At 57.2% G+C, this 22,341-nt stretch overlaps 1 protein-coding gene across 5 annotated transcripts in view; it reads left to right on the top strand.

Moving 5' to 3' along the window:
- The first annotated feature begins 6,497 nt into the window (after nt 1-6,497).
- Nucleotides 6,498-22,341, top strand: part of ARL15 (ADP ribosylation factor like GTPase 15) — a 211,566-nt gene continuing 195,722 nt past the window's right edge. For 2 of the 5 annotated variants that reach the window (XM_059695021.1, XM_059695025.1), the window contains exons 1-2: nt 6,499-6,674; nt 21,777-21,833. In XM_059695021.1, coding sequence (XP_059551004.1) covers nt 6,663-6,674; nt 21,777-21,833 — 69 coding nt within the window. In that variant the 5' untranslated portion in view covers nt 6,499-6,662. Of the gene's footprint in view, nt 6,675-21,776; nt 21,834-22,341 lie in introns of all 5 variants that reach the window. The other 3 variants (XM_059695024.1, XM_059695020.1, XM_059695022.1) reach the window with 3 other exon arrangements.

Raw genomic sequence — 22,341 nt, 5'->3', positions numbered from 1 at the left:
ATTGTCCCAATCGCCCTGGTCCCTGTGTGAGAACTCTGGCACGTTTGTTTCCTTGTTCTCCGTAACCCGCGGTGAGTGGTAGGGGACCCGCAAAACACGGCATGACCCCGCTTACTCGTCCCCCGGTGCCAGCGTGTGGAGGCGGGCTCCATGGCCGGTCACTAGGTCAGCAGTGTCACCGCTGGCCTGAGCCGGGTCTCTCTGCTCTGCCCCCACAGGCATCGTCCACGCGGCCTCTCCCGGCTTTGGCACGCCTGCGTCGTGTTTGGCCGTAACCCGCCCGCACAGGGGTTTTCCCATGAGCGATAGAACTAGACGTGACCACCGGCAGCCATGCTCACCGGTAAGCTGTTGTGATCGCCTCAGCGTCCGGCTCGGCTCTGGCCCCTCGTGTCTCGGGTATTTTGTTCCGCGTGGGGGAGACCCTGGTCCCTGGTCACATGGTGGACTGGGCCGGAATGACGCGGAGCCTGGCCCGCCTGTCCTGTTGTGCTACTTAGGCTGGGCCTCATTTGCTTTTAGAGTCACCTCGGTGCTGAGACTTCCATGGGTGACAGGACCTGGCAGAATAATACCCCCCCCAGGGTCCCGGGAGGAAGGGAGCTGGGAGCCCGGGAGCAGGAACGCGGGGGGCCTTCTCCTCTTCTCCAGGCGGTAACCTGGCAGCCGATCCATGATTCTCTCTCATCATTGATGTTTCTCTCTCTCCCTCTCCCTTCCTCTCTGAAATCAATAAAAACCTGACTCCAAAGCTCAGCAACAAAAGCCAAAGTCAAGGTGGGGGTCATCAGACTCAGAAGCTTCTGCTCGCGAAGGGGCGGGCGGCAGAGCGAAAGGCCTCTGAATGGGGAGACATTTGCAAATCACACACCCGACAAGCGATGAACATTCAAAATATATCAGCAGCTCATACAACGTAATACCAGGAACACCTGCTTTAAAAGGGCCGCGGACCTAAATAGACATTCCAGAGAGGACACACCCACGGCCAGCGCGTCCACGCACAGGCGCTCAAGGTCGCCGAGCTCAGGGAAGTGCCCATCGCAGCCACGGAGGCACCGCCGCAGCCACGGAGGCACCGCCGCAGCCACGGAGGCACCGCCGCAGCCCTGCCGGCGTGGCCACTGGCTGGACGAGAGGAAGCAAGTGCCCCTGCGGACGTGGGGGCAGGGAGCCCGTGCGCACCGGTGCCGGGACTGTAACCGCGCAGAGCAGAGCTCCGAGGCTCAGCAGGTGCCGCGCTGGTCTCGCCTGTGTCGCCCTCAGTATTAACCTCCGGGGCTCCGATGGCAGCCACGGGACTGACCAGAGCTCCGTGCCCGGGACACCGCCTCGCAGCAGGCCGGGCTGGACCCCTCCTGTCCGACTCGCAGCCTCGTGCTGTCGTGCGTGTGACCTGGGTCCACATGATTCTTCAGACACTTTGAGAGTCACTCATCAGGTGTTGGGACCGCGGTATGTGAAGTCACTTTCATGAAACGCGCTGTGATCCCCTGAGAACTGACCACTTTCTGTTTTGTGCTGCGAAGTTCCCGCGAACACCGTCACTCAGACCCTCGACTGACACCCCCCTACACCCAGGACTCAGGGCCCTTTCCTGAGAGATCTGAGCAAAGACACGGAGCCCCGCCCTGCCTGGTAACAGCCGAGCGAGCGAGCGAGGGAGCGAGACCTCAGCTTAGCCACACGCGCAGGAGAGACGATCCCAAATGGATAAAAGACACACAGGTGCTCAGTAATGCCAGAAAGTTACTGAACACGTAGACTGGTGACCTTGCGGCAGAAAAGACCTTTTTTTTTTTTTTTTAGCTTCGAAAGCCCCAGCCGTAAGGCCCAAAGTTGATGGATCTGGTGACAACAAGTGTAGAGTTTTTGTTCCACCAGGGACATCGTGGACTAAGGTGACAGCGGAGGAGACGCGAGTTGGAAGCGTGAGGATGATGGCCTGTTATGGGACATGGTTGTGGGGAGAACAGAAATTAAGCAAATCCAGAGCAGGGCCCTGAATGGACGCGATGACAGCACAGGCTGCCGCGAGCTGAGGACTGGCCCCCAGCCCCCGGGGCCGGAGCCCACGCAGTGCTGTGCTGGGGGTCCCAGGCCCGTGGGGAACAGAGGCTTCTAAAGGGCTGCGGGGTGAGCGAGACCACTGGCGGGTGTTTCCACAAGCATCCCCGCGGATCGTGCTTTGGGCAGCTAGTGTGGGGACACCGTGGAGAACGGGCTCGCGGTTCAAACACAGGCCGTTGGCCAGCTTCTCCCAACCTGGACCGTCCTCAGCCCCCCCCCCCCCCCACCCCTCTCCTGTGCCAGGTAACAGGACAGCGAACACAGCGCAGGCGCCAGGCACTGAGCTAGGCTCGGAGGCGGCCCCATCCAATGACACGTGTGTCCTCCTTCACGGAGCTCAGCCTCGGGGACGAGAGAGCAGAGGCAGGAGCGCCCGGCTGGCTGCACACCGCTCAGGGGGCCAGGCGCGGCTCCCGGCCGCGGCATTCACCATCAACCCCAATACCTCGGCCAGGGGGGCACTTGCCTCCTTACCATTAAAATGGGGTAAATAAGTTACAGAGAGTTAAGTAACAAGCCCGAGGTCACGGAACTAGAGAGGCGAAGCCAAGAGGAGATGCAGACCGGGCCAGACTGGCTGCAGCCGCTGCGCTGTTCCCAGCTCCCCAGCCGGCGTCGGCCATCCATGCACACAGGCACCGAGTGAGAGCTTCGCTCTAAGTTTTTAATTTATCTCAAACTCTTAAGAGTTGTAAGAATTATTCTTAGGTGCTTTTAAAATTTCTATCTTTTAAAAATATATATTTTTATTGATTTTAGAGAGGAAAGGAGAGGGAGAGAGGGATAGGAACATGAATGACGAGAGAGCATCACTGATCGGCTGCCTCCTGCACACCCCCTACTGGGGATCAAGCTTGCAACCCAGGCCTGTGCCCTGACTGGGAATCGAACGGTGACCTCCTGGTTCACAGGTCAATGCTCAACCACTGAGCCACGCCAACTGGGCTAAAATTTGTATCTTAAAGATCATTTTAAAACACATTTCCTGTCTTTGTTGCTAAGTAGCTAGAAATACAATTAATTTTGTATTGATTTTTAGGGAGTAAGGAGATTTCATTTCACTCAAATGATTGATATATAGATTCGTGTTTTCTGCACACAACCACTTCCTGAAGACGAGTGGTTTCTTCCCCCATCCTCACTGTGTATATGTGTGTCTGATCGCCCAGGGCCTTCCGTGTAACGTGGACCAGAGGCAGGGGTAGCTGGCACCCCGGTCTGGTTTCTGGCTCTGAGTTGTTTGCAGATATTCCTCATCAATCTGAATCATGTCCCTTTTGTCCTTACACTGCCGACCTCGACTGCTGTTCTTCCATCTGCAAACTCCAAATTCGGTGTTCGAGCCCGAAGGCCCAGTGCGTCAGAAGGTGATGGTGGGTGGAGACGGGCCTTTGAGGAGGAAGGTGTGTCAAAAGGAGGCTGTGAGGTGGGCTCTGACCCAAGCTGACTGGGGCCCTGATACGAGGAGGAGGTTGGACGTGAGCAGAGGAAAGAGCACTCGGTGCTCGAGGACAGGGAGGAGGCAGCGCTGCCTCTGCAGTAGGTTAAGGTTGGAGTTTTTGTTTCTGGAATGTTTGGTGGGGCCATTGACGGTAAACCTACCTGCGTGGAGCCCCTGCGGGGAGCATTTACGTCGCTGTTCCTTTCATCATTAGGCATCTTTTTCACTCACTGTCCTGGCCACTGTGGTCCTTCTGTCTGGCCGTGCACCCTCGGGCTGGGGGCGCTGGCTGGCATCCTCTGATGTGCTTCCCACTGCCCGTGTTTGTCTTCGTCTTGAATCATCTACATGGGCCTTAGACCTCCAGGTCCCTATTCTAATTGTCTTTGTTCAACTGCTTCTCATGGATTTGTTTGGCTGGTTTCCTCAGCTTTCTTCCAGCTCCACGAAATTCACGCTCGGCCTTGACCCTGTACCTGGTGTCCCTGGCCACGCCCGCTCCGGTCTGACCCCGGGAGTTAACGTTCCGGATCTTCCTGCAGCGCCAGTGGGGTGCTGACTGGCCGGGAGGGGGCAGCTCGGTGGGCTCACATGTGCCTTTGGAAGTCTCACAGCTGGTTTGTTCTCCCACAAACAGTCTCTCCCAGTTCAGAGGGCGGGCCTCCTGTTCCTGTGCTGATGGAGCTGCAGCAGGAATCAGCTTGCTTTTTTTTTAAAAATTAAATTCTCACTCAAGGACTTTCTTTCTTTCTTCCTTTCTCTTTCTTTCTTTCTTTCTTTCTTTCTTTCTTTCTTTCTTTCTTTCTTTCTTTCTTTCTCTCTCTCTCTCTCTCTCTCTCTCTCTCTCTCTCTCTCTCTCTTTCTTCTTCCTTCCTTCCTTCCTTCCTTCCTTCCTTCCTTCCTTCCTTCCTTCCTTCCTTCCTTCCTTCCTTTCTTCCCGCCCTCCCTCCCTCCCTCCCTTCCTCCTCTCCTCTCCCCTTCCCCCCCTTCCCTTCCTTCCAAGGGGGGAGGGAGAGAGGCAGAGACTAGGTTGCCCACGCTTTGTGTGTGGCACAGTGCCTAGCATAAAGTAGGTATCAATACACATTCATCAAATAAAAGAAGAATTGAGCCATTAAAAAAAAAAGAGAGACAAAATGTAGAAAAGCAAGCAAGACTTTGACTGCGGCAGAAGTTACTGAGGACAACGAAATATGAAGAGCCTAGAAGAAGCCACAGGAGAGCCCAGGCCGGCTGCTGGCTCACTGGGAAGTTGAGAGCAGGGGCCTGGGGGACAGGGTCAGGGGTCAGCCAGGACGAGCTGCCGCTGCCCACGGCTCCGCCGGTGGCAAGTCTCCTGGAGGTTAGCAGATGCCTGCCTGCAGGGGAGGAGAGGGAGGGATGGCACTGAGTGCTTCCTGGAGGGGGAGCACCTGCCACCTGCCTTTTCAGGGGTTTAAAAGGCTGGGCGTTTAGGGGCGGTCTTAGGGGTGAATCAGTAGACTATTTTTTCATCAGTTTTTTGCTGATGTGCCAAAATGAGATTTATTCTCTTACTTTGCCTATCCCAGGGTGTGGCTGGCAAATGGCACTGAATGGATTTCTGTTATCGTTTGCCTAAATTGGGTGATTTAAGCGATCTGCTCTCTGGTTGGGAGAAATACAAACCATTTACTCCAGTCTGCTTGGCCTAGGGCAGGGGTGGGCAACCCCTGGCACGCATGCCAGACATGGCACGCCAGTAACTTTTGCTGGCAAGCGAAACCCTCTCTTATAACCTTCCATTTACAATCTTTTTCTTAATATCGACTTTTTTATTTTTCAGATAAATTCAGTGTAGGTGCATCTTAGATAAATAAGTAATTTTACATAACAAGTTATCTTAAAGACCATAGCCATGGATTGATGAGAGAGGGGAAGAGCAATTTCTATGCCTCTGCCTTAACTCTCCCTGCCTTCCTAGATCCGACCAGTGTTTTGGTTTCACCCACATATGCTTGTGAGTCTTTGTTCTCAGTGATGAATTTTGTTAAGTCTCATAATAGGACTAGCCTGACGGATGAAAGTAGTAGCTCGTGCATATCTCTGAAGGTCACGAAATAGAAACCTGGTGTAAAATCTCTGTCATCAGTGATGCAGCAGCAAAAGTCCCACTGATAATATCAAACGGAGTCATAAAGTTTTCTGTCGGACTATCAGTGTACATGTATACATTAAAAAATAAATGTATTTTTCATCATCATATACTGCTTTTGTTGCTCGAATGAATTTTATTATTTTTTCAAGGTTCTTCACAGACGTACACCTTAAGAGATATCAAATAGGCGTAACATGTTCTCAAAAAATTAGGGTTGGCACGCAGAAGAGTTTTGAGTCAAGAGATTTTGCTGGTTTTGGCACGCACTCACAAAAAGGTTGCCCACCCCTGGCCTAGGGAGATAGGATTTACTAGGTGGCTGCAGACTGCTGTTCCCCTCGTCCTGGAATCTTCCTGGCTCTTTCTGTTCTATAACAATCTGACCGGAGGGGGCCTCCCTGCACCCCCAGACACATCAGCTGGCGCCCCTGCCTGGGCAACCTCCCACCCAGGAGGCGGCGTCCCCAGGAGGGCTCCTGCGGACAGTCCCAGCCGGGCTCAGCCAGATCTGGCGGGAATCGCTGGGACGAGGGGCTCCCCGGGAGCTGGCTCCCCGAGGGGGTGGCAGGGGACACCAGCAGCGCGGCCTGGAGCCCAGCTGGCGCCCGTCTCCGCCAGGAGGAAGCTATGGAAGCGCGCAGCCCCGTGGCCGATTTTCCGCCTGCACCGCCCGCCCTTCCGCCTGCACCGCCCCAGCTCCCGCCCCGCCCCGCCCCTCGCCCCTCGCCCCGCCCCGCGCCCCGCCCTCCCACGGGAACCTGGGCCGGCCTCTCCCGCGCTTCCCAACAGAGGCCTGCCTTTTATAGGCGCCGCAGCCAATCAGCGCGCGGCGTCCCCGAGGCCCGCCCCCCGCCCCCCGGCCAATCGCCGTGCCCCGGGTGCCTCGGCTGCTCGGCGGCGCTCGGCACTTTCCGCGTCGCTGGCTTTGCAGGGGCTGCTCCTCGCAGCCCAGTCGCTCTTTTTTCCGGGTTTGGAGCCGATCCGGATGCTGAGGGCGCCGGTGCCTGGTCTCCGCGGACCTGAGGGCTTCTGTACATGGATTATCTGGTAGGTGCGGGGCGGGGGCGGGGGCGGGGGGCGGGGGCGCCTCGCGGACCGGCGCGCGGGGTCCCCGCCTGGGACAGCCCCGCTCGTTCCCGGGGCGCGCTGCCGGGGGGCCCTCTCGCGCCGCGGCCCGGCCCGGCCCGGGGGCTGCGCGGGGCTGGCGCTCGGGGCGGAGCTGACAGGTGAGGCCGCGGGGCGGGGGCGCAGGGCCGCCGCGTCCCCTCGGCGCTCCGGCGGCGCGACTCCAGGTCCCATTAAACAGCCATCACCCGAATGGCTCCCTAAGTGCCCGGCGGCCGCTCATTTGCTGCGATTAGATCTCCAAAGCGGTGACCCGGGTCGCGGCGAGGCTTTAAAAGCGCATAAAGCCGCCGGGCCGGCCCTCCCGCCGGTGCGCGCCGCTCACCTGTGCGCCCCGCCGAGCGCCTAGGCCGGCTGCGCCCCGAAGCGCAGGTGGGAGGGGGCCGCGCCGCGCCGGCGTAACAATGGACCCGGGTGTGTGTGCGGGGTCCTGCGGGCACCTCGCACGGTTCCAGAACCCAGACCTCCCCGAGCTGCAGGTTTGGGCTCCAGCGTTCGGATGGCCCGCGGCCGGGTTTGGTCCTCTGAGGTCGCCAGGCGTTTGCCCTGGTAGCGGAACCCGGTGGCCCTGCGAGTTAACGAAGGTGGGCGGACGCCGTGACCTCCTGTCACCGGTGGGACGAGTGCAGTCGCCTGTGCATCGCCGATGGGCCTGGCAGAGGCCGGCCGCGCCTTCCGGGAACGAGGCTGGTGCCGCGCTGACAAAGGCCGGGAGGGATGCTGTCCTGACCCGGGGACGCTGGGCGCCGGGGGCTGGTGATGGCGCCTTGGCTGTGGCTCCGTCTAGGGAAGGAGATGGATGCGTCCCGCCAGCCTCACGCCTCCAGAGCTGTGGGAAGCCGGCAGTTCGTGGAGAGAGGAAAACATTCTGGATTCAGATTCTGTTTGTTGTTCCTGTGCTGGTGCCAGCAGCTCCCTCTGTCTTGGTGCTAAAGGGATTTTTGCCGCCTGCCCCCGGAGCTGGTGAAGGGGTTTATCTGACTGTGCCCTGCTCTTCATTGCTGGGTGAGTTACAGTTCCAAATTGCACGACGAACCTGTCTTGGAGGTGTCCAACCCACCAAAGCATTTGCTGAGCAAAGAAAGAGAAAACTTTGGTTGTCCGGCCGGGGTGACTCGGTGGTTGAGCGTCTACCTGTGAACCAGGTTGCGGGCTTGATCCCCGATGTGAGGGATGCAGGAGGCGGCCGGTCAGTGATTCTCTCTCATCATTGATGTTTCCCTCTCTCTCCCTTCCTCTCTGAAATCAATAAAAATATATTTAAAAAAAGATTTCAGTCTTTAAAAAACACACAAAAACATGAAGGCCGCCGAAACTACCGAAAAAGCAAAACCAGCCTTTGGGACTGGTGCTTGTGTTTACGTCCTCAGAGAAAGGGTGTGCCCGCTCCTTCCTTTCTTCCTGCCTCAGTGACTGTCTCACAGACGGAATTTATATGGCGTCCAGTTACAAGCCAGCTCCCGAAGAATGAAAGCCGGTGTTGTTGACTGTGTCGGGGATCTTGTTTTCCAAATTCATCGGGTCCCAGGTTCCTTTACCATCTTCCAGGGAAACATTGCTTCTCTCATCCCGAGTCCGAGCCTTGAGGGTTTGCTGAGCGCGTGGGCCAGCGCCAGCGCGCTGTCTGCACGCAGACACGAATAATGTGTGTGCCATCTTCACTTTTCTTTTTAGTAGATGTTTGATTTTCTTTTAAAAAAAAGCCTATTTTCTTAAATGATTTTTTTTTTTTTTTTTTCAGAGAGAGAGGAAGGGAGAGGGGGAGGGAGAGAGAGAACCATCAGTTGGCTGCCTGCTGCTGGGATGGAGCCTGCAGCCCCGACCGGGAATCGAACCAGCGACCTTTCAGGGCCTGGGATGATGCTCCAACCACGGAGCTTCCAGCCAGAGTGTGCAAGTGACTTCCTGCTTCTGCTGGAAGCTGGAGGGGGAGCTGTGTGTGTGCCGCCATGGTGTGTGGGACTGGATGTCACCGCTTAACCTTTCGTATCTGGAGGAGAGTGGGAAGGAGGAGAAATGAGAGGAAGATAGAAGTGCTATTTTTAATCGTTTTTAATAAGATCGTGGATGTGAAAACAGGATGACGCGCTCTGATTTTAGAAGTTGCTTTTGATTTCCTAACTTCAAGGAATGTTCTGAGTTAGAGGGACAGGGCTAGTGCCTTAATATTTAGGACCTGGTTTTTGTTGGTTTCAGTGCCAGGGAACAGCGGGGGTTTGCGGGTCCCAGGTAAAGTGTGTCCCCCAGTGCCCTGTTCGGTTGCTGGGTGAACGAGTGCGAGGCACGGGCACCTTCCTCGCCAGCTGCTCGCGGGAGGCGCGATAGCATCTGTTTGGATTCGGTGTTTTGTTCCGGGGAATGCGGCATGTAGCCTTTTCTCTCCACTGACGATGATCAAGATAGGATTTGCGTAGCCCGGGCGGCGATGTAAACAGGAAGATCTCCGTTTTCCAGGTGATGAGGGCTCAGCCCGGGAGGCCAGGCACCTGCCTCCCGTGTTCACGACGGGCTTTGAGGCCGGGGCGTTCGAACCTGTCGCGTCTGCGGGTAAAGATGTTGCCGCTGTTCCCACAGGTGGTACCAGCCTCCTTCTCTCCTGACAAGCAGGCCCAGTGAGGCGATGTGCGAATGAGGCGCGAGAAGACAGCGCGTCACCGAGAGAGAGAGAGAGAGAGAGAGAGAGAGAGAGAGAGAGAGAGAGAGAGAGAGAGAGAGAGAGAAACACGCCCGCCTATTTCCCCCGGGGGCTGGATGGGGCCAACAGCCAGATCCCTCTCCTTTCGAGTTTTCCTTTGTCGTGGCTCACGCATGTGATTGGTCTGGATGTCACCTGTTTCCCCGTCTGCCCTCAGAACAGCAGCAAGGAAAGGTGTCGGGGTTTCGGATGCCTGTCGTGATTAGATGGGGTGATGGAGGGAAAGGAACGTAGACACAGCACGCTGCTTTTCAGATGTGAGACGGGATGCGCCCCCCGTGAGGGCATTGCTGACGCTGTCCCCTGCTACTGCTCGGGGTGAACACTGGGCCGCCTTTCACACCAGAGGCAGGCGCTCATCAGTAAGCAGGAAGTCGCAGGGCTCCTGCGGACTGTGTACTGCCTACGGAGATAAAGCCGCATTCTGATCTTATTAATCCACTCAGCAAGTCTTCATGGGACCCCTGCTTCGTGCGTGGCCCTGACAGTCACGAGGGATGAGCGCCCGACGGGGTGACCGTGGCTGTGGGGCTGTGGGGCGTGCTCTCCGGGGACAGGTTGGATAAGGCAGGGGTGGGGGTGGGGGGCAGTGAGCCCGCTTGTGCTGCCCCTGGGCCTTCTGGTGGGGTTCTCTCTACTTCATCGGTCCCTTTGTCTTACTGTGAACTTGGATGCAGAGGGAGACTTGAAAATGTGACCGCTCACTGCGTGGTTCGTCTCGGACGCTCGTTGTCAGTGAGTGGTCACTGCACTTGGACGTCGTGCCTGGGATCAGTGGGGTCTGGGTTCTAGCGTTCTTCCTGGTGTCTATTGGCGAGCCCGGCCTAGGTTCTCGGTCACAGGCAGGACCTGGCATCACATAGAAAAACTGACGTGTGAGGGGGAAGTTCAGCTGCCAGAAGGTGGTTCAAATCCATCACCACTTGCAGGATGAAAACCAACCAACCAGCCAGCCACCAATCAGCCCAGAGGAGAGCTCGGTGATGGTCCCACAGAGGGACCGGGCGCAGAGGACAGGCTGTCCGTCAGCCCGCCCGCAAGGACCTGGGGAGGCGCACGTGTGACTCCTCTGCTGTTCACCCGTCTTAAACGTGTGCTGTTGTTAGCTCCGAGGGACTGTGAACGTGCCTGGGTGTGTGTTCCCACTGTGGTCACCTTGACTGTAAGATAACAGCCCAGGCCAAACACGTGTTAGTTTTAACCGGATTAGTCAGAGTCACTTAAATATTCTTCTGTTAATAAATAATAAGGTAAAAACAATGGGAACGCCGTCAGCAGACCTCCCACCGGCGGTTCTCATAGTGAAAGGCTTTCGGAGCATCCACACCATTGGGCAGGGGCCTGGATGAAAGGTGTTAGCTCGGTTCTCTGGCTTGGGTCCCTCCAGTCTTTTTTTTTATTACAAAAATTTTTTTTAAATTGATTTTTTGATTTTTTTGAGAGAGGAAGGGAGCGAGAGAAAGAGAAATATCACTTTGTTGTTTCACTTTTTAAAAAACCTCACCCGAGGCTATGTCTTTATTGATTTTACAGAGAGAGAAGAAAGAGAGAGAGAGAGAGAGAGAGAGAGAGAGAGAGAGAGAAACATCGAATGGTTGCCTCCCTTACGCACCCTAACCAGAGAGAGAGAGAGAGAGAGAGAGAGAGAGAGAGAGAGAGAGAGAGAAACATCGAATGGTTGCCTCCCTTACGCACCCTAACCAGGGCTGGAAACCACTACCTGGGCGTGTGCCCTGCCTGGGAATCGAACGCGAGACCCTTCAGTTTACAGGATGACGCTCTAACCAGCCGAGCCACATAGACCACGGCGGCCACTCATTCCTGCACTCACTGGTGGTTTCTTGTACGTGCCCTGACCCTGGATGGAGCCCGCAACCTTGACATACCCTGGAGTGTGAGTCAGGCGAGGACACGCAGGACATGGTTCGTGCCTCTGGGAGCCTGCGTGGTGAAGGGCGCCCAGCCAGGTGCGGGCTGCCTGCGGGTGGGGTGCGGAGCGTAGAGCTTTGGGGGTGAAATCAGTGAAATCAGTGTGTGCCGGACACCGTGGCGTTCTCCAAGGCCCCGGGAGGCCTGTCACCCCCAGGCTCACAGGGCTGACAGGTGGCACTGGGCTTGTGGCCCCAGCCTCCCTCTCCCCCTCCCCCTACTGGTGTTCAAGCCGGTGGGATGCGGGTGAAATGGACAGTCAATTCACGTAAATACTGTGCCACTTCCTAGGCACAGGGTGAGGAGCCAGGTCCCCGAACCGCCCACCGGTGTTCCTGCGTGTCCAGGCCTTGGCCCCGCCGCGTGGCTGCAGGACGAGGCTGCATGGAAACACTGCTGCGCCCCAGCCTCCCCCCCCCCATGTCCACCGGTCACTGCACTGACCTTCAGCATCTGATGTCTCATCCCGTGGCCACAGATGGTTTCCAGGCAGCCCGTTAGTCCCTGGTGTGACCTCAGGGCCAGGCTCCGGCCTCCCGCGGCGCCCGTTTCCTTGGAGACGCCGCCGAGACCGGGGTCTGTCCCTCAGCTCCTTCCCCAGCTGCTGGCAAGCGGCCGCCCACAGGCCCTGCCCCGTCGCCTTTCGCTGCTGCTGTCGGTAGGCAAAGGCCTGTGACGACCGAACTAGAAAGGGCCGCGCCCGAGGTAGAGGGGGAAGGAGCGTCTAGGGAAGGCGTGGTGCCTACGTGGTGGGTACCTGGGCTCTGGTGGGCTTTGGCTCTGCCCCTCACCTGCACCTCCTGGATACTTCTGCTTGGGGGAGCCCCAGGCCGTTTCTCGGGGACCCTCATTTCCGCGTGTCTGGGAAGTGCTGACACCCACACTTCCCACGAGGCCGGTGCCCGGGGCTGCGCGTCCTTGAGTGCTCTGCAGTGGCCGTCTGACATTTTCCGTTTTTGGTCCTTTGCAAAGATTTTCGCTTTGCACTGGGCTCCACACCTTACGTGGCCGGTTCTGACTGGTAGAGCTCAAGTGCAGACTCCAGCGTCACCCGGCCGGCGTGGCTCAGGGGTTGAGCAGCGACCTAGGAGCCAGGAGGCGATGGTTCGATTCCCACGCAGGGCACATGCCCGGGTTGTGGGCTCGATCCCCATTGGGGGCTGTGCAGGAGGTGGCTGATCTATGTTTCTTTCTTTCTTTTTTAAAAATATATTTTTTATTTATTTCAGAGACGAAGGGAGAGGGAGCGAGAGATGAAACATCCATGATGAGAGAGAATCATTGATCGGCTGCTCAGTGACCTCCTGGTGTGTAGATCGATGCTCAGCGGCTGAGCCACACTGGCTGGGCCAAAGTCTGATTTTTAATAAATGCGAATGTTCTGAATGCTCGTGTTTAGAAAAGTAAAGAAAATAGTAAAACGCACTTCTGTGTACCTGCCTGCCTGATCCAGCGGTTGTTAACATTTTCCCGTTTTTACTTCAAAACTGATGTTCTTGACAAAGAAAAAGAAGGTTGGGGCTGTGGCTGAAGCCTGACACACCCCCCCCCACCCCCACCCCCCGTGGGGACGACTGCCCCCGTTCGTGGCTGCCGCTTCACGCGTGTGCTGTGTTGTTCTTGCATGTGCGTGCTGGGTAAGCAGCATGCAGTATTGCTTTGTGTGTCGCTGGCCGCCCGCCTCGCCTGTTGGAAACTGGCTTTCTGTCCCCGGCTGTGGCGATGAAGGTGTGGCTCTGTGTGTCCAGGCACCTGCTGGGTGTCCGGGTTCCCTGTGGAGCTCGCCTGGGTGCTGGGAGAGCTCACAGTGGGGAATAGGTGTTGGCTTTGAGGCGTGGTTGTGTGTGTTTACTTGTTTTCAGTTCTCGACGAGGAAGCACGTACATTGTTTAAGGAGATTTTATTATGTGCATTTTAGTCTTATGATTCATCAGCTTGTTTTTCAGTTTATAGCAGTCATTTTGTAATCACATTAACACAGGTATACGCTCTTATATTCTTGCCCATGTAAGGCCTAAGATTATTTTGGTAACAGGTTTATTATTATTACAGCAAAAACTTACGCGGAATCTCAGAGGGAAGGCAGGGGAGGGTAGGTGAGTGGGAGGTGATCCACCAAAGAACTTATATACATACTAGAGGCCCGGTGCACGAAATATGTGCATGGGTAGGGTCCCTAGGCCTGGCCGGCGATCAGGGCCGATGGGTGCCTTCCGGCTGCCGGCCAGGGCCTCCCTTCGTTCCACGCTGCCCCCTGGTGGTCAGCGCACGTCATAGCGAGCGATCGAACTCCCGAGGGGGCACTTTGCATATTAGCCTTTTATATATATAGATAGAAGATATGCATCACCCGTGGACACAAACAGTAGGGTGGTGAAGGCCTGGGGTGGGGACGGGCTGGAAGGGGTCAATGGGGGGAAAAAAGGGGATACGTAATACTTTCAACGATAAAGTTTAAAAAAAAAGTCAAAGCTTAGTGAAGGAAATTTGGAAAGCATAGCAAAGCACCCTGGGACAGCTACCCGCAATCCAGCAGCCCGCAGAGAGCCGCCGAACATTCGTAACCTGGCATCGCAGTGAGGCTGTGCTTCTGTGACCCCTTTACACTGACGAATTAACAGTGTCTCTGCCACAGCATTCACCTTCTGCACTGTACGGGTAAACAGGCTTTTCCTAACGAATCGCCCGGTTGACTGTCTGTGTTTGCTGCGCTGTGGGCTGTTACAGAGAGCTCTGCTGTGACCCCCCTCCCCGTCCTTCCCCAAGCTCTTTGGGGTGCTTTGGCCAGGGTGTAAGGCGCCTGCGTCCTCTGGTGCTGTCGTCTCTACAGAAAGTGGTGCCAACGCCGAGGAAATTTGGAAATGGGGTCAAAGTTCGACGTGCTTTTATGACCCAGCCTTTACTCTGCGTCGGCAGGGTGGCGACTCTGGGAGGGGTTGTCGCAGGCGGGGTGTTAATCCTTGGGAGTATTCTTGCTGTATGATCAGGTTCTAGAAGTGGATTTGGAGAGTCAGGCGGTGCTATGTTTTAAAGCCCTTGGTATTGCTTAAACGAGTTGGTATTTGTGGGGGCTCAGGACAGTGCCTGCCTGTGAGTGTGCATGTGGAACGCACTTCCTTCTGAACCCCAAGTCCTGGAGCCTGGTCTAAGGGGAGTCCCCTGAGCCACAGCTTCCTCCTCATCAAAATCCAGGTGGCGTCCGCGCTCTGCGAGGACTGGTTCTAGGAGCAAACTGTGAAGTGCTTTGAATCATAACCACACAGCTGGCCGGGTCGCTCAGGCGGTTAAAGCGTGGTCCCGACACGCCAAGGTTGCGGGTTCGACCCCTCGTAGGGCACGTGCAGGAGTCAGCGAATGGATGCATGAGTAAGCGGGACCACACGCCGATGTTTCTCTCTGTCTCTCCCTCTCTCTCAAGCCAATCAATTAAAAAGCAGCACAATAACAAATGCCATTTCTGTAGGCTCTGTGAGCGCTGCCCCGTGACTGATGGCTCCGTAGAGCGGCCTCGGCAGAGGGTGAGTGGAGAGGAAGCGTCTCTCTCGTCCTTCCTTTCCTTTCCCTCCCGTCAGCCACGCTTTGGGGATTTTGCTTCTTCCCAGAAATGGCCGCGTACAATCTCCGTGAAGTAATTTAACGAAACACTCTGTAGGAGCAGATTCTTTCTCGTGCGTTTTAAGAGCTGGGCGTCTAACAGTTGTCCCTGACCTTGGACACGAGAATTCCCCCTTTGTGTGTTCTGCCGTTTACCGGTATTTTCTGGTCTCAAGCTGGATGTCAAAGTTAACTTTACTATTAATTTTCATTTCCCCCTTTTTTCCTGGTCTGATTCAGAGACTTTTTTTTTTTTTATCCTCACCAGAGGGTATTTTTTTATTGATTTCTAGAGAGAGTGGGAAGCAGGGAGGCAGGGGGAGAGAGAGAGATGCCAATTGCTTGCCTCCCGCACCTGCCCCTGCCAGGCCTGGGAAACCTGCGACGGAGGCGCCTGCCCTTGACGGGGAATCAAGCCCACGACCCTCTAACCACTGAGCCACACCGGCCAGGCCAAAGACATTTTTTTAGGTGGCAAATGATCTGGTAATCTTATAAAAAAAAACTTTAACATGCGTTTTAAAAAATGTTTTTATTAATTTATTATTATTTTTAAATATATCTTTATTGATTTCAGAGAGGAAGGGAGAGGGAGAGAGAGAGAGAAACATCAATGATGAGAGAGCATCATGGATCAGCTGCCTCCTGCACGCCCCACACTGGAGATCAAGCCCACAACCTGGGCACGTGCCCTGACTGGGAATCGAACCGTGACCACCTGGTTCACAGGTCAATGCTCAACCCCTGAGCCACGCTGGCTGTGCAGTTTGTTCTTTTTTGTTGCAGTGTAATAGTTAAGTATTGTGCTTCTTTTTTTATTGACTTTTTTAGAGAGAGAGGAAGGGAGAGGGAGAGGAAGAAGCAGAGAGAGAGACGTTGATGTGAGAGAGAGACATCAGTCGGCTGCCTCCTGTACGTGCCCTGACCGGGGACCGAACCCATAGCCTGGGCACGTGTCCTGACCAAGAATCAAACCTGTGACCCTCCAGTGCGTGGACGATGTCCAGCCTGTCCCGCCGGCCAGGGCCGCCACGTCATACGGTGTGAATACCCCGGGACTAGTCTTCCTGTTCGGTGGTTGGCGGGTGTGGGAATAAAGCCGCTGCAGACGTTCTTGTCCATGATTTCGGTGGGAAAGCACCCCCTCCTGTTGGGGGTGTGGGACCTGGCTCCCAGCGTGTGCGCACGTGCGGGCGTGTTCCACACCGTGCGCGACGCGTGTTTCTACAGCGGTGGCACCAGTGAGACCGCCCCCAATGTGTCGACGGGTTCCGAACTTCACACCCTCGGCACTGCTTTGTACGTGGTGGGGCTTTAACGGGACCCTCCTGAGTCCAGAACACCCGAAGCTGCCGGGGCTGCCTCCCGATGCCCGTGCATGAGAGCAAAGAGGGTTTTGGGGTTTTTTGAGAAATCACTTGACTGCGTTCTGAAATTCCTACCTTGTCCAGTTGTGGGCTTCGTTTGGCAACTCCGACAAGCTCGGAGGTTCCGGGGACTCACGTGGCTCGACTGTGTTTCTGGCCCCGCCACCGACGAGGGGGAGTGTGTGGGCAGCCCAGTCCAGGCCTCTGAGGATTAATGCCGTCTGTGGGGAAGATGGGAGTGATTAGATGACTGCAGACTTCCTACATTTTTTCTCCATCGTCTTCCTTCCTGGCGCGCTGTCTTCCGTTCTTCTCTAGCTCCGTGAAATCGGCGCTCGTAATGCTCCTTCACATGATCTCCATTCATTCGCGCAGACAACCGTCTCCTAGGAGCCTCGGGCACGGGACACACCGGTGACCTCGACACCAGCTCAGGGTGAAGCACAGACTCTTACCAGGTGGTGGAAGTGTTTCCTCTGATTGGATTGGGACTCGGATGGAAACGGGGCCGAGGGCACTCTTGTTGCCACAGAGCTTCCCGGTTCCGTTCATTCTTCCAGCGCCCACCCTCACCCCTTCCTGCCCCGCTGCCTGCACCGCTGGGAACCGGGGTAAAGGTCGTGGCCGCCCTGGGTGTGCAGTGGGGTGACAGGGCCTGGCCCGTGGCCCCGGGTGCCTGAGTGCCCGTGGCCCCGGGTGCCTGAGTCCCCGTGGCCAGGCTGCCCGGCCCTGTGGCCGTGACAGTGGGCAGGCTCTCCAGGTCCTGCCCAGGATCAAATGGGGTTGGGAAGGCTCAGTGTCTGTTCTGTTGGAACCGAACAGCTTGAAAGTCAAGTTTGTGCCTCTGAGCACTTCCCCGGCTGGTGATTGATGGCCGGCTCCCTGGCCCTCTGGCTGCTTCCCGCCTGGCCACGTGCTGGGGAGCACGGAGCGCTGAGCTGGGGAGCGCGGAGCGCTGAGCTGTGGGGCGCGGGGCGCTGAGCTGGGGAGCACGGAGTGCTGAGCTGTGGGGCACGGAGCGCTGAGCTGGGGAGCACGGAGCGCTGAGCTGGGGAGCACGGGGCGCTGAGCTGAGGGGCGCGGCTGTGTGTCGCTTGCACGCTGGCTGCACGTGCGTGCTGGCTCGGAGCCTCCTGCGATGATGGGTTTCCTTTCTCCCGTCGTGCGCGGGAGTGCTGTGCGTCTGCATTACTCACCGTATTCCTCTCTGTGCAGCACAGCCCTCCCGTGATGTTGGGTTCCAAGCCCTGGTATTCAAGCAGGACAAGCTGGTCCGTCCTGGGCTTCCTTTGCGTTTCCTGCTGGTTTCAGGGCCCCTGCCACCTGCCCCGGCCGGGCAGCTCCTGCTCCAGCCCGCAGCGGCGCTGTGCCGCGTTTCTCTGGGCTCAGGCCGCGGTCTCTGCAGCCGCGTGGGAAGGACCTGGATTCCCGCGCCAGCGACGCGTCAGCCTCTCCCCGTGTGTCTTCCTTCGGGGATGGGCCTGGCCGGACTGGCCGCCTTGGGAAGCAGCGCCCACAGGGGATCCGTCTCCAGTTCCTCCGTGCTGAGCGCCTCACGCTTAGACCTCATGGAGTGTGTGAGCCTCATGCTCACTTTCAGCCGTTTCGTGGAGCAGGCTGGGTCAGAGTGTTCTCTTGATGCCCTGCTCAGAACAGATACTCAGTTGCTGGTTTTAAACTCTTTAGACCTGGCCTTTTTGCAGAGCAGAGCACAGTGGGCGGGAAGAAGCTGAGGGGACACGGCTGTGTGAGGAGGCGTGCGCAGCTCAGTCCTCATGGAAGCCTGGCCTCCGTGAGCCGACATGAACGCATGACGGTGAAGAGACAGCGGAGAGAGGAGGCAGGTGTGACGGCTCATGGGTGGCTGCTGAGAGCAGTTCTGCTCCCCGAGCCCAGCGTGCCTGCGGCGACCGTGTCCCCACTGCTGCTGCCATCGCTGGAGGGGTCGGAGCGGCAGCAGGGGCAGCAGGCCTCTTCCGGGGGGGGCCTGGGGGGCACTTCTGGGGACTGACAGCTCACAGGACACGGTTTAGAAGCAGCCTTTTCATCGTGTTCATTTGCTTGAAATGAACCTAGTGACTTTAGGCCCTTGGCTTTCATTCTGGGGGTGCCCAGTGTTCAGCTACCCAGCTGCCGCAAGAAAGGAACCTGGGGCTTTGAGAACATCCCCCGAAGGGCGCCTGTCCGACGGGTTCGGGGAGGAGACAGCCCTCCTCCCCTCTCCCTCCCAGCCCCTCCCTCCTCCTGTCCCGCTCCTGCACTCAGCAGGCCCGTCCTGAGCCCCGTGTTGGGTGGGCACGTGGGCGCCCTGGACAGTGCAGAGGCAGCTCTGTCTGCCGGCCTGGCGCCCGTGGCCTTGAAACAGCTCTGCTGTGGGGACTCCAGGTGCCGGGCTGCAGCGGGGGTGGGGGTGGGGGTCGGGGGGGGCAGCTCTTGTGAAGGGTCGCGGGGGAGTGTTTCGGGCTTTGCAGGCCGCACAGGCTCTGTCTCAGCCGCCCCAAAAGCGGGCCTGGGTGACATGTAAACCGAGGCATGTGGCCGTGTTCCAATAAAGCTTTATTCACAACAGCAGGCTGGGGGCCGCATGTCACTGGCCAGACACTGTTGGAAGTGCGTCTGCTCTCAAAGGTGGCCATACCCCAGGTTTCCTCTCCCCGGCACATTCTGTTCTGTTCTTTTCTCTTTCTCCGTAGCATTTGTCCTCATCCACTTGGTTTCTTTGTTGCTTTTGTCCCGCCCCCTTCTCTCCCCCCCCCCCCCCCACCCGCCCCCGCTCCCTGAGAACCGGGCTTGTGCACCGGAGGTCTCTGCAGGGACCGGCCCGCACACAGTCAGCGCTCAGGTTATGCAACAGGGGATTCACGCCAAGTACACGCGCCTTCAGCTTGGCGTCGGACGTCCTGAGCCGCTCCGGCCACCCTTACACCCGGGGCCGGGAGACTTCGGGGAGTCAGTGCCGGGGGCGGCAACGCTAAGGCTGATACTTCAGCTGTCACGGTGGACGGAACATTCTTTTGCTTCCAGCTCATGAGAAAGATCTCTTACCGCCCAAGAAAAAGGCCTCTTCCACCTTAAAAAACAAAGCCACACGCGCAGGCCTCCCGTGTCCCCTGCCCCACTCCCTACGGGGCGGAAGGTGGCAGGCAGGCTTCTCCGCGCTCGCCAGGGGCCGGCGCCCGTGCCAGCGCCCAGTGCCCTTCCCGGCTCGGGGTCGGACCCTGTCTGGATCGGCCAGGCACTGCCTGTGACGTTTCCTGTCCTCCCCGCGCGGCGCTCTGAGGCGGGCCTGGACTGTGTTCACCTGTCATCGCATCACCCCGACTACAGGCGGGCAGACGCCGAAGCGCAGCCGTGACCTCGCTGTGGTCAGGACGAGGCGTGTGCAGCGCGTGGGGACATCTGGGTCTTAGCGGCAGCTGTCTAGAAGAGAAGCTGTTTCTTACCCTCCGGGGGCCAGCTGCCAGCAGCATCTCCGCTGGCGCTTTCATCAGGTGAAGCAGCACAGGAGGGGGCTAGGCCTGCAGCTCCCGCCGGCCGCCTCGTGGGCTGTGAGTGCGGCTCAGGCTCCGGCCGGGTCGCCAGGGCAGAGAGTCACTCTTTAACTGGGGACAGCCAGCGACTCATCTTTCACCCCAGGCTGTGCGTTAGGGCCGCAGTGAGGCGGGTGCTGGCAACAGGGCATCTCGGGGAGACTGTGAACTGACCCTTGAGATGCATTACCAGCTCCTGTCCCAGGACCAGAGCAGCTCAGCTGTGCTCTCAGATACCTTTTTTAAAAATATATTTTATTGGTTTCAGAGAGGAAGGGAGAGGGGGAGAGAGAGAAACATCAATGATGAGAGAATCATGGATCGGCTGCCTCCTGCGCGCCCCACACTGGGGATCGAGCCTGCAACTGGACATGTGCCCTGACTGGGCATCGAGCCGTGACCTCCTGGCTCATAGGTCAGGAGGTGGACGCTCAACCACTAAGCCACACGGCTGGGCTCAGATGCCTCTTTATACCTGACTCCCCTCATTAGAGAGCAGGGCCGCTCCGCTCCCAGATCCTCAGGCTTAGGGTGAAGCTGGAGGTGGGACGGCTGAGGGCTGCACCCGAGGCAGGGTGGCGGGGATTAGGCTGAGTTTGTGAGGATCAGAGTTTAGAGGGGGAGGTGGGAGGCCCCGCAGGCACTCGCACAGAAGCAGGTGAGGGTTTGCAGGGTAGTGATGGTAGCCGTCCCAGTATCGGTGCCTGAACATTTGGGGACTGTGAGGAGAAAAGAGAGTTTTAGTAACTTAGAGTAAACACGGCTTCTCTTTATTGTATTTTTTTTTTTTCACTTGATGAATTCGCTTTGTTGCCATACTTTTTTAAAAAAAATATATTTATTGATTTCAGAGAGGAAGGGAGAAGTGGGAGAGAGAGAGAAACATCAATGATGAGAGAGAGTCATGGATCGGCGGCCTCCTGTGCGCCCTACACTGGGGATCGAGCGGGCAACCTGGGCATGTGCCCCGACCGGGCATCGAACCCTGACCTCTTGGTTCATAGGTTGATGCTCAACTCTGAGCCACGCCGCCGGGCTCACCAGTTGCCTTGATCATACAGATTTCAGTTTCTTCCGGATTCTGAGGAGGCAGGCCTTTTGCAGAGTTAGTCAGATACGCTTCCTGGCCCGGGAGCCTTGGGGCCGCTGTGGGAATCGGGGTGCTGTGCCCCAGCCTCCGGGCACCGTGGGTGCAGCCACGGAGGCCGAGATGGTGGCGGAGGCGTCGTGGGGCCCCCTGGACCGCAGGAAGCCGCAGGCGCAGTGCGGGACTGAGCCACGTTAGGGTACCTGCCGCTCAGCCTACTGGCATAGCCCCCCAGTTAACAGAGAGCCGTCAGCATCAGGTTGGGGGAGAATGGCTTGGTGAGCGAACATGAGTTTCAGGAACCCGAACTTGCTTTGCGAGTGAGGAGTTGGGAATTCTGAACCCGGTGCTGCCGTTTATATTCTGAGAGCAGGGCCTCAGTCCGCTCTAACTCAGCCCATTTAGACTTTGAGTGTAGAACTGTGATAACTTCTCCCGTTTACAAAGCTTACTTTCCCATGAGCGTTGTGGATATTTATAACCTGTTATGAATGGAGCGAGGGATGCTCATAAAACTAATTTCTAGCAATCAAAGAATTTATCGTTGAAAATTGGCTATTTGAACAGGATTTAAAGCAAACAAAATCCAGCCCGCCCAGAGGCCCATCTCTGCGTGGTGCTGTGGAATCGCAGGGCCCGTGGCGGTCCCCCTTCCCGTCCAGGGGCGCTGGCCTGCCACGGCGAGGGAAGGAGAGCGCGGCCGCCTGCTCACAGGCCGGGGTCAGAGGGCAGCTGCTTTTCTTCCAAGAGAGAAGCGCGACGAGGGGGCAGGCGGACGGTGGGACGCTCGGTTGTAACCTCTCGCTCTCGTTTTAATCTCAGAGGATGTCTGAGTGTCTCCAGATCTCACTTGCTGTTTGTAGACTTGGCATCTGCACGGTAAGCGTGCGACGCACATGGGTGCGGTCCCCATGCCGGGCGGTGCTGCGCGAGGAGCGCTCAGCCGGGGACTGTCCCCACTGGCCGGGACCGGGGCTCCTGCTCGCCCGGGGGGAACAGGAAGCTCAACGCTGCGTGACCAGGACCCGGGCGCCTGTGTGGTTGTGGGAGGACCTAGGCAGGGGGTGTTCTCGCAGAAGGATTTGTAAATATCAGAAATAATGCAGTGCCCATCAGTAACAGCTTGGATTAGTGAATCGTGGAATTTAATTTCATAGGGTACCACACAGCAGCGAACATACAGGAACTAAAAGTAAGATCCATGAGCTCCCGCTCCGCAGTACACACCATCCATTCCACAGACACAGCACGGAGTGGACAAAGTTACAGGAAATACACGCGTGTGATTTCATTTCCACAGACTTCCAGAACTCGGCCACCTTCGCTGTGGGGTCATAGGTCTGGGTAGATGACGTAGAAGAAGAGTTCAGTGTGGTCGCCCCAGGCA

This window comes from Myotis daubentonii, chromosome 4 (genome assembly GCF_963259705.1).
Source record: "Myotis daubentonii chromosome 4, mMyoDau2.1, whole genome shotgun sequence".
In the NCBI taxonomy this organism is placed as follows: Eukaryota; Metazoa; Chordata; class Mammalia; order Chiroptera; family Vespertilionidae; genus Myotis; species Myotis daubentonii.
Note: the sequence above shows the minus strand (reverse complement) of the source record. Positions and strands in the feature narration are given on the sequence as shown.